This window comes from Salmo trutta, chromosome 32 (genome assembly GCF_901001165.1).
Source record: "Salmo trutta chromosome 32, fSalTru1.1, whole genome shotgun sequence".
Classification (NCBI taxonomy): Eukaryota; Metazoa; Chordata; class Actinopteri; order Salmoniformes; family Salmonidae; genus Salmo; species Salmo trutta.
Window position 1 is genome coordinate 18222363 of NC_042988.1, and position 12136 is coordinate 18234498.

General features: G+C 46.3%; 1 protein-coding gene across 1 annotated transcript; it reads right to left on the reverse strand.

Annotated features, from left to right (window-relative positions):
- Window positions 1-3731: 3731 nt before the first annotated feature.
- On the reverse strand, window positions 3732-10740 carry LOC115170678 (ankyrin repeat and fibronectin type-III domain-containing protein 1-like). Its single transcript, XM_029726923.1, has 16 exons — window positions 10443-10740; window positions 9993-10248; window positions 9506-9706; window positions 9265-9378; window positions 9055-9152; window positions 8787-8877; window positions 8465-8572; window positions 8135-8234; window positions 7750-7879; window positions 7283-7536; window positions 6994-7140; window positions 6582-6747; window positions 6212-6374; window positions 5031-5197; window positions 4727-4925; window positions 3732-4524 (listed from the first exon to the last, which is right to left on the reverse strand). The coding sequence occupies exons 1-16, from the start codon at window positions 10602-10604 to the stop codon at window positions 3794-3796; spliced, it is 3087 nt and encodes a 1028-aa protein (XP_029582783.1). The 5' UTR covers window positions 10605-10740; the 3' UTR covers window positions 3732-3793.
- Between the last annotated feature and the right edge of the window lie 1396 nt (window positions 10741-12136).

Here is a 12136-nt window from a genome sequence, read left to right on the forward strand (position 1 = left end):
GGTACAATTAGGACTATAATAATGGTGTCCCAGTTTTTCTAACCTGCTGCCCCGGTTTGCCAAATGCGAACTTAATTTTTTTTGGACTCAGTGCACACAAATGGGTGTGTAATGCCTCCTGTGAATATGACATCAACATTTGTTTTCTTGTGTGATTAGGAAAGATCTTGAGGATTTTTGACATGTATCATGTGTTGGGCTAATATGTTGGATAGTGTTGGGTTAACATGTTGGATAGATGCCGAAAGAGGTTACATGAGACAAAAACTGTTCCACTTACTCTGAATTCACCCTACTTAAAGGCCCAGTGCAGTCAAAAATATGATTATCCTGTGTTTTATATACACTCAGTGACCAGTTTGCACCCTGTTCACGAAAATGGTTAGCTCATACAGACAGTGAGTCATGTGGCCGTGGCTTGCTATATAAAGCAGGCAGACAGGCATCGAGGCATTCAGTTACTGTTCGATTGAACGTTAGAATGGGCAAAACGAGTGAACTAAGCAATTTTGAGCACGGTATGATCGTCGGTGCCAGGCGCACCGGATCCAGTATCTCAGAAACGGCCGGCCTCCTGGGCTTTTCATACACGACAGTGTCAAGGGTTTACAGTGAATGGTGCAACAAAAATAACATGCTGTCAGCGGCAGTTCTGTGGGCGAAAACAGCTCGTTGATGAGAGAGATCGAAGGAGAATGGCAAGAATGGCGCAACCTAACAGGCAGTCCACAAACAGACAAATAATGGCGCAGTACAACAGTGGTGTGCAGAACGACATCTCGGAACACACAACTCGTCGGCCCTTGACACGGATGGGCTATTGCAGCAGACAACCACAAGGGGTTCCACTCCTATCAGCTAAAAATATGAGGAAGCGGTTCCAGTGAGCACACGATCAACAACACTGGACAGTCATGCTGATGGCAGAGTCAGGATTTGGCATAAGCAGCAGAAGTCCATGGCACCATCCTGCCTGGTGCCATACACCATTGGTGTAATGGTGTAGGGAATGTTTTCCTGGCACACGTTAGGTCCCATGATACCAATTGAGCAACATTTCCATGCCCCAACGAATTCAGACTTTTCTGGAAGCAAAGGGGGGTCCGACCCAGTACAAGATAGGTGTACCTAATAAACTGACCACTGAGTGTATATTTCCACACTGTGACATTGGAATAATACTGTGAAAGTTATGATGATGCTCTTTTAGTGTATGAGCTGTTTGAAAAGATCGGCTGAAATTTCTGCCTGTTTTGGTGGGATGGAGTTTTGGCCTTCCATTTTGACATCGCTGTGTGATAAATTAGTTAATAGACCAATAAGAAAGAGAGTTCCAAACATCTCTGCCAATAACATCTTATTTTCCTTTTTCCTCTTCCCACTCAGACCACTCCCAGACAGTCCGAGCAAAATTCTTGCTTGAGAAATTGCCCTTCGTTAAAAAGCTATTTTTGTTTATTTTTTGACTATTTTAATTGAAAAAAAAATCACAGTAAGGTACTTAATTGTTACCCAGAAATGATTTGATATTGAGATAAAAATGGCTGCATTGGACCTTTAATATTGGCATTTTGAATTGATATCTTCACACATATCTTCACCTTAATACCCAGTTGGCCTGTGTAACCTTCTCAAATACATACACGTTTCTGAAAAGGAAAATGTAAAAAAAAATAACTAACTTTTGTCTTAGAAATAAAATGTGGAACAACACAAATACAGCTGAAAATATTTTATTTGGTAATTTCATAAAGATAAACCATTCAACTGATTTTACTGTAGACTAGCTAGTTGTGTGTTATAAGGACAAAAGTGCAACAGGTTAATTGAGTACAATACGGTAAAGAGTATTTTACATTGAACAAAAGAGAAAAGCAGTTGTGGATATAGACAATCATACATCAATTCAGTTTAATACAAGTTGCAACAGGGAGACATCTCGCGTACAGAAGCACAGAACATGTCTAGCAGGTCTCTTGGAGACAGGCCCTTTATATCACCACTGGAACAACTACAGAGAGTAAGATAATATGATGAGGACACAACCATGGATTTTCCACACTCGCTTAAAGGCACTGAAAGTATACTGCTCAAAAAAATAAAGGGAACACTTAAACAACACATCCTAGATCTGAATGAAATAAATAATCTTATTAAATACTTTTTTCTTTACATAGTTGAATGTGCTGACAACAAAATCACACAAAAATAATCAATGGAAATCCAATTTATCAACCCATGGAGGTCTGGATTTGGAGTCACACTCAAAATTAAAATGGAAAACCACACTACAGGCTGATCCAACTTTGATGTAATGTCCTTAAAACAAGTCAAAATGAGGCTCAGTAGTGTGTGTGGCCTCCACGTGCCTTTATGACCTCCCTACAACGCCTGGGCATGCTCCTGATGAGGTGGCGGATGGTCTCCTGAGGGATCTCCTCCCAGACCTGGACTAAAGCATCCGCCAACTCCTGGACAGTCTGTGGTGCAACGTGGCGTTGGTAGATGGAGCGAGACATGATGTCCCAGATGTGCTCAATTGGATTCAGGTCTGGGGAACGGGCGGGCCAGTCCATAGCATCAATGCCTTCCTCTTGCAGGAACTGCTGACACACTCCAGCCACATGAGGTCTAGCATTGTCTTGCATTAGGAGGAACCCAGGGCCAACCACACCAGCGTATGGTCTCACAAGGGGTCTAAGGATCTCATCTCGGTACCTAATGGCAGTCAGGCTACCTCTGGCGAGCACATGGAGGATGGTGCGGCCCCCCAAAGAAATGCCACCCCACACCATGACTGACCCACCGCCAAACCGGTCATGCTGGAGGATGTTGCAGGCAGCAGAACGTTCTCCACGGCGTCTCCAGACTCTGTCACGTCTGTCACGTGCTCAGTGTGAACCTGCTTTCATCTGTGAAGAGCACAGGGCGCCAGTGGTGAATTTGCCAATCTTGGTGTTCTCTGGCAAATGCCAAACGTCCTGCACGGTGTTGGGCTGTAAGCACAACCCCCACCTGTGGACGTCGGGCCCTCATACCAACCTCATGGAGTCTGTTTCTGACCGTTTGAGCAGACACATGCACATTTGTGGCCTGCTGGAGGTCATTTTGCAGGGCTCTGGCAGTGCTTCTCCTGCTCCTCCTTGCACAAAGGTGGAGGTAGCGGTCCTGCTGCTGGGTTGTTGCCCTCCTACGGCCTCCTCCACGTCTCCTGATGTACTGGCCTGTCTCCTGGTAGCGCCTCCATGCCCTGGACACTACGCTGACAGACACAGCAAACCTTCTTGCCACAGCTCGCATTGATGTGCCATCCTGGATGAGCTGCACTACCTGAGCCACTTGTGTGGGTTGTAGACTTCGTCTCATGCTACCACTAGAGTGAAAGCCCCGGCAGCATTCAAAAGTGACCAAAACATCAGCCAGGAAGCATAGGAACTGAGAAGTGGTCTGTGGTCCCCACCTGCAGAACCACTCCTTTATTGGGGGTGTCTTGCTAATTGCCTATAATTTCCACCTGTTGTCTGTTCCATTTGCACAACAGCATGTGAAATTTTATGTCAATCAGTGTTGCTTCCTAAGTGGACAATTTGATTTCACAGAAGTGTGATTGACTTGGAGTTACATTGTGTTGTTTAAGTGTTCCCTTTATTTTTTTGAGCAGTGTATATTAAGAATTTGTTGAGAATTGGTTGTCAAATTCTTTGAGAGGCACAATGAGTAAGTACAATGTATTTTGGTGTAACGTTCAGTCATAATAATATCTGGATACATCAGGATGCCTGGTTAGAGGAGTTCACCCACTCGACCTGGCTCCTGGCTGGCATGCTGCCCCCCTGTTGCCAGCATGTATCATAGTGTCCTCTGTAGGTAAATCCCAGCTCTGGGCAGGTGTGGTCCTCACAATGGATGTGGCCAGCCCATCTAAATGACCTGAGAACAGTGTATCTGCACAGGTTCTGTCTCCTAAACTAAGGCCTGCTGTCAGTGAGTTCATATCATGATGCACATCAGAGAGAGAGCAACCCTTAGGTCCACTCATCAAGTCAGAGTTTAGTCCAAAGAAAGCCTCGCTTTCACTGACTCCAAGACTTAAACTGTCAAGCATATCCATCCTCCCAGGTACAGGGTCCTCCTCCCTCTCTTCATCTATCAGACTCAGTGTGGGGAAGATGATGTCCAGCTCTGGTAGAGGCGGGATCACATCACTGACAAAACTATGAGGATACTCCAGTTCTCCACTGTAGGCAGCTGGCAGGTTCACAATGTCATGATCTGCCACTTCTGATTGGGCCATAACGTTATGATATACCACTTCTGATTGGGCCACACTGTCGAATCCAACTCCTGACAGGTCCAGGCTGTTGAACGCCACAACAGGCTGTTGGGCTCTGAGGTCCACAGGGTACCCCCCTTTGCTAGCCCCCTCATTTAAACCCACAGCCTTTTCATGGACCCCCGGGATACATATTGGCTCAGAGATCCCACTGCTGACACCAATGTCTGTAACAGTACTGGTAATGCTCTCTAGAGGCAGTGGGCGGAGAGGGCCAACAGAAAGGAGAGTTAGTTACATCAAACAGACAAAGGAAGTGACTGAATATCAAACTGAGGAATTAATTGCATCACAATATAAAATGATTTTCTTCTCACCCCTGCCTGCTCTCTAATGCTCCAATCAAAGACAGTGAATAATGAATTTACTATATCTACTACATTAACAAGTCACCTGATATTTTATTTTGAGAGAGTATGCGCTGGGGCCAGACTCTGGTGGTAGGCCTGTCATCCTCCTCATCGTCTGGGCAGGCAGGTGGGTCTCTTCCCATGACTAGGCCCAGAGGCACCGCCCCCACCCACTGTTTAGAGCGGACACACTGCAGGACATCCATGATCCACCGGGCCTCACGCCACACCACCTCAAGACTCTAAACAGGGCAAAGGGACAGAGAGGCAAGGGGGCTCATTCCCTCTCATACACACATACAGTCCTCCTTTGATATCTATTTCATTACTCTCTATGGGTAGTCTACCTGTGAGAGCTGAGTGATGTGACCAAGGCATTCTCTGGCCTCCTGCACCTCCTTCGTGACCAGAGCTTCTCGCAAAGCCTGCTGGGACAGATGGGCGTCCAGCTCCAACCGAATCCAGACCTGACAGTACTGAGACAGGAAGTCTTGCTCGTACGTCCAGAAGTGCACTGTGAGACGTGAGGATTAGACAGAAAATAAAGAGAAAAATCTAAGCTCACCACCACTGACCGTTTACTCTGAGCAAAAATATAAATGACATGACACGTCTTATATTCTCTATGTTGTCCATGAACCTTTCCCTCAACGTCAATAAGACCAAGGAGCTAATCGTGGACTACAGGAAACGGGGGGCGAGCACGCCCTCATCCACATCGAGACAGGGCTGCAGGGTAGCAGGTGGAGATCTTTAAGTTCCTCGGTGTCCAAATCACTAAGGACTTAAAATGGTCCACACACACACAAACAGTCGTGAAGAAGGCACGACAGAGCCTCTTGCCCCTCAGGAGGTTGAAATCATCAAAAAGTTCTACAACTGCACCATTGAGAGCATCTTGACTGGCTGCATCACTGCTTGGTATGGCAACTGCACTGATGTCGATCACATGGCACTACAAAGGGTGGTGTGAACAGCCCAGAACATCACTGGGGCTGAGTTCCCTGCCACCCAGGACCTCTATATCAGGCGGTATGAAAGGAAGGCCCAGAAAACTGTTAAAGACTCCAGCCACCCCATAGACTGTTCTCTCTACTTCCGCAAGGCAAGCACACACACACACACATAACACACACATACATTCATACTAACTCTACACACACGCACACACACTCACATACAATCATCAAATACACTGCTGCGACTCTATCATATATCCCGATGCCTAGTCACCTTACCCCTATAGATATCTAACCCTCCCACTCCAGTATCCCTGCACATTGTAAATATGGTATTGGCACTGACCCTGGAACTGATCCTGTATATAGCTTACTTACTTTCTCGTATTCTTCTTATTTCTATTTCTGTGTTTTTGTTCTACTTTACTTTTTATGACTTTTTTTATACTACTACTGATATTGATTACTGCATTGTTGGGAAAGAGCAAACAAGAAAGGCATTTCACTGTACTTGTGCGCGTGACAATAAATACTTGAAACTTAAACCCAACCCTGGCACCAATCTTTACCCAGTTCAAAGATCTGCAGTGGCATTGTGAGGCCTGGCTCCTTGGTGCCCACTAGGGGCCAGTAGCTAGAACTGAAGTCCTCACTGGGGGGCAGCAGGAGAAGCATTGACATATTATCCCCAAACTGCAGCAGCTCCCCAGTGTACACACCGTACTGATATGCCTGTAGGAGAGGAGAGCAGGGGGAAATAAGTGATGATCAGAGGATGAGGACAAGAGGTGAAGAACATCGAGAGAGGGAAAAAGCAAAAAGAAAAGAATAGAGAGAGAAGACAAGAGGAGGTAAAAGAGGTGTATCACATGATACAGTATATCATTTAAATGAGATCTAAAAGCATGTGAGTTGGAGAGTAAGTGAAACCATGGTTACCCTGTAGAGGGGGATGTTGAGCTTTGTCAACAAGAGAGTGACAGCGGCCCTGAGTGACCTCACAAACTCCCCCAGCCCAGAGCTGTCCATCGCGGTCTCATCCTCACCCTCTGTGTCCTCATTGGCTGTTAACATGTTGTGGCTTTGTAACCACGCCCATTCAGCGCTAAAACAAAAATGCAGCCCAAGACATATCACAAGGAAATATCATTAGCAAAGATCTAATTTGACCAGTCAGTAATCCTTAAAAAAACTAGACAAACATTGAGGACACACTTCATTCTAAGTATTATACAGTATTCCATTTTATCATCAGCTATACCAGGTCAGAACAGTTTAAAAGTCAGTCTGTACGTGGTAGTGCATACTGAACTCAGTGGTAAGCTCAGTGGTAGTATGTTAGCTGTGTTACCGGGACACATGGGGATTGTGGCGCACTCTGGCGTGGCATAGCAGGTTGGGCAGCCTCTGGGGCACTAGAACCCTGATCTGCTCCACTGTGCTGCACAGCTTCAAGATGCCCACGTACAGGCCACGCTGGGCCCACTGGACACTGCGTCTGTGGAAGGACAGACGCAGTGTCCAGTGTCCAGGTCAGTGTCCAGGTCAATGCCTTTCTCTGTGGCCCTCCTGGTGAGGGCCACAGAGAAAGGCATTGATGTGTTAGCACAATAAGAAGCCTTACTACTGTATGTAAACACGAGCACACAGTGGCCCAGCCAGGAAGGGTCACCTTGAGCTGCTCTGTGAGGGTGTCCATGGCAGTAGGCTCTGGGAGTAGAGGGGTCCTGCTCCGGTTCTTCTCCAGCCAGGCCAGGGGGACCCAGTGGAGAGGGAGGTCTGGGGGTTTTGTGTGGGCCGCACAATCCTTCACTGTCACCAGCAGGACGTTACCCTGCCTGTCCTTCAGAGGCTCATAGTACACCTGCCCCAAGTCTACTGTCCTCAGAGAGGACTGCAGAGAGAGGAAGGGAAGGAGAGAGGGAGAAAAGTATGAAATATTAGAATAAAAATAAAGAGTGAAAAGGAAAGTCAACGAGAAACAGGCAGTGGAAGAGAAAGCTCACAGAAAATGTCTCTTCATCTTTGAAAATAGACAATGTAACTTTGGAACATATATTTAACACAGGTATACCTACCAATGTATTCAATTAGATTGACAGCTAACCTTGGCAAACCAAAGGAAGTCCTGAGAGATGGAGGTGGAGCAGCACTGGATCTCCACCAATGGGAGCTGGTCATCTGCTGTGACCAGGATGTTTTCCATTTTGTAGAACACAGTTGCCAGGTATACACCCCTAACAATGAGGCAAAGAGGAAGAACAGAGGAGAGAATAAGATTAGTTTCATCCTAACGAGGGAAGACAGAAAAAAACTGAATAGAGAGGTAGGTGCAATAAAGGGAGGGCAGAAAGGGACTGAAACACTTTTTTGAAGAGTGGGGGGTATACTGAGGGAACAGAAACAGAGTGGGATCTTTCTCTAAATGTAACCATGGGAGATTTTAGTGGCAGAGATACAGAGTTGTTGGGTGAAGAGCATTGCTATCTCACCTCTGTAGGAGACGGACAAACTTGGTGGCTGACTGGAAGAGCAGCTTCAGGCTGCGAGACATAGACAGGCGCTTACTGGGGCTCTGGGGCTTGGAGCTCTCTATGGCCACAGGACAAAGGAATGAGACATACAGACTAGAGGACCATGTGAAAGAGCCAGAGTATTATTTTGAGTGACTGATACTGTTTACTTTCTCATGTATTATACAGGTATTGAATGTACAAGGATGTTAATCTTACACAAATCATTTGAATAGTATATTCATTCCCCTTGTATGAGAGGCGGAACTGAGATGCTGTATCTATGTGATGGTTCAAGAAGTACACTACCTATACAGTATCCCTTGTAGTGTGGCTCTCTGGTCTGCTCCAACAGTCTCCTGGCTAGAGCCTCCTTGTTCCTGCTTGGAGTTTTCCCTCCCATACACTCCCTCCAGCCTGCAGAGGGCGACACAGGCCACCAGTGTTCACTGATATTCATTGTGGAGTCATATGATCCAAGGTCAGTTGTTTTCTTCAAATGGCTAACGTTGGTATTTGGGGAGCTGATTCTTGATCTGTGATTAGGGGCAACTTCTATGCAGAGCATTGATGATAATATAGAATATCAGAAAGCTTTTTTGTCTGGCTGTCTGCAGTTCCATTTACTCACTGGAGGGGGCAGCACTGACTGGGCTGGAGCTCTGAGCCGGGCCCCATCCCTTCACATTGTAGGCAGTCACTCTCACAAAGTAGTGCATTCCCTAAGAGACCAATACATTATCATCATGACCTAACCTTACGAACAGGCAGACCAGGGCAAATAACTTTACATCGTAGTTGTTCATTTATGCAGGTAACTGAGAGAGATGAGGTTAAGTGCTTCCTAGCCTCAGGGTGTTCTGGTTCAGGAGATGTGTCCGGGGTCGTGTGTGTCTTACTGTTGTGAGTCCTGTGATGCTGTGGACGGGGGTCTTAGTGTCAATCACCTGGGCTGAGTCAAGTATGCTCTTGAAGTTGGCAGAGGTGCTCCATTCCACTGTAGGAGGTGACAGGAAGACAGACACGGATGTATCGATGATATTGAGGACTGAGTGGTAATTGCAATAGTGATTAGAGCCAATGTTAGAGATGGAGTAGTAGAACCCCACCTCTGTAGCGTGTGATCAATCCAGTGGCGATACCGGTTGGCTCTCGAATGGACACAAACATGGAAGAGGCACTGGTCACAAACAGTGACACACTACTGGGAGGGCCAGGGAGGTCTAGAGGACACAGAGAAATGGAGAAACACAGACTTGGAGCAAAAAGTACATAACATAAACGAATCAATGAGACTGGCTTGAGAGCATCATACTTGTCCTTCATCACCCCTGACCCCTAGCCTCTGACCTGTGTGGTGGAAGCTCTCCCTCATCCTGCAGTACAGCTGCTGCCGTAGAGTCCAGAGGTGGAGCTGCCTCTGTATGTCGGCCTGCACATGTGGCCCCGCCCCTGCTCCACCAGGTAGCTCCTCCCTCCTGTCCTCCACCTGCCTGTCGGCCAACATCACCAGGGCATCCAGCTTGCACAACCACTCCGCTGGAAGACACACTGAGAGAAAGGGAGGGAGGGAGAGAGAGGATAGAGTGTGGGAGGGAGAGATAATAAAAGGTTTTTGCATTGTTTACACAGTGTGGGAACAAGATAGAGGGAAAGGGTGACAGGAATTATATCTGTAAACATTACATTTAAACATCACTCACTATTAGTCACTACCCCAAAACTAATACTGTTTTAATGTACTGGAGGATCCATTGTTTGTGAGAAATGTGTACAACTGTTACTTGACCATCTCTTGATTGCACTGATTCCATCTACGTCTCTGTGTAAGACTCACAGACGGGGTTGTGTCTGGCTCCTGCCTTTGTCAACACATGCAGCAGAGGGGAGTTCTGGGTCAGAGCAGCCACGTCCAGAGGTACCAGGCCCTGCTCACTCACTCTGTTTACACCTTTCTCCCTCTCTCTTTCCCAGTCCTTCTCTTTCTTCTCTTTATCCCGTCCTCCTCCTCTGCCACACACTCTGTCCCTGAATAGCAGGCTCTGCACCGCCAGGGTGTCCTCATTCTCCACTGCCTCCCACAGGTTCTTAAACTAACACAGGGGAAGGAGAGGGGGATTGAGTGAGAAACAGGCACATGGAAGGATACAGGGTAATGGGCATGGCAGAAAAATGCAGGAAGAAAATTTTACTTTAGATGATAGTATGGAACAACAATATAAGACATTTCTCAAAGATAAAACACACAAAATGGATGCAAAATTCACTTTCTCTCAGGATGTCTTACTGTGTGAGTGGCCTTGCATGGATATTTCAGCATGTCTGTCTCCCCGGCAAAAGAGGACTCTCCGCCCCTCAGCCTGACCGACAGGTTTCTGTAGATGCGTTTAGGCAAAACGGGACCCAGAGAGCGCCGCCGCTGTGGCGGGTTTCTCACTGACACAGACATCCAATAGATGGCACACTCAATTGGTAGAGAGTGTGCACAGCAGGATACAGGAGTTACGGGGAACGAGATTGGAACAAAATAGAAGATGGTGGATGGAGGATGGAGAGGTCACAGAAAGACAGAGTGAAGAGAGGAATGGTACACGGGGGAGGGAGAGGGGGAAGAAGAGAGGAGGAAGGGGGTGTGAAACAGGAAGAGGTCTTTAGAGGACTAGAATGGAGTGATACAGTAGGAATAAATGAGGGAGGGAAAAATAGATACAAAAACAAAAAACAGAACAAAGTCAGTCTTACTGTCATCTTACCAGCTGTTAAAACAGTTGCAGAAATGTATCACTACTTAGGGGGGCCTGGGTTGAGCTGAGCAGCACTGCGTGTGGGTGGATGAGTGGATAAAAGTTACAATGCCAGAGCAGAGCAGATGGAAAATGTCTCACAGAAGTTAGAATATCTTACTCTTCTCCCCTTTATTCCCACTTTCTAGTCTAATGCCTTATGGCTTTTCTTCCTACTCAATGGAGTCTCTGCACAAAGCAATCTCACCATCAATCTAATTAACTGAGGAATAGAAGTCTACAGAGTGCACGGTGAAAGCTATTACACTGAGTGCTCCTGAGATCCAACATGTCATACACATAGGACCATTTATCTGCCTTTATCGTGTCTCACATTAATGATGGATAATTGTCTATTCTTCTTCACCTCTTTTCAGACAGGAAAAACCAGCAGCATTGTATCCTGAACCGTTCACTGTCTTCATAATCCAGCTGCCCACTTTCCTTCCAAAAGCCCCCTGAGACCTTTTTGTTGCTTTTACCAAAATGCTCACTTTCACTTTTATTTTCTCTCCTCAGTCACTACATTCTTTTCCATCCTTCCTCTCTCTCTCCCTCGCTCTCTTCTGCCTTTTTTCAACTCCTCAGCTTTCCACTTACTTCCATCTACATCGTAGTGTTATTCAGACACAAAATATATCCCTGGCAAGAGATGCCCTGACTCCGTCTCTCTGTCATCACTCCTTTTCCCCTCATCCCTCATTCTAATGGAAATGAAAGCCACATTCAATCTTCATGTCTGTATGGTCATGTTCTGACTAACTACGTTGTGTCTCCTAGAGAAAGTGAATTCTCCCTTAGCTTGTACTGGTACTGTGGCACTTTCCTGTGGCCACGAAGGCAGCTGGTGTCCCCAGCTGGCATTCTGTACCTTTTATATGCCCACTTGCGACATAACAATCCTTCACTCCTCTTACCACCTGCACTGCCTTTTCACGCATTGGGAAAAGATAAGGGTGAGACCTCCTCTCTGTTATTGGTAGATTCAGTTCTATTGTTTGTTCATGGTGCATTTCATCTCTTATGGAAAGTGCTGATCTGTATCTGTGAAACTGGTTGAGTGAAGGGATTAGTGTCTTTGCTGTGTGGAGGTGCCAACAGATGCCAATCACTGGACAAAAAGGCTTCATGTAAACAAGAATTGACATTCAGCAATTTGAGTTGATATTGATGCTTCAAATAAATAGCATTAACATAT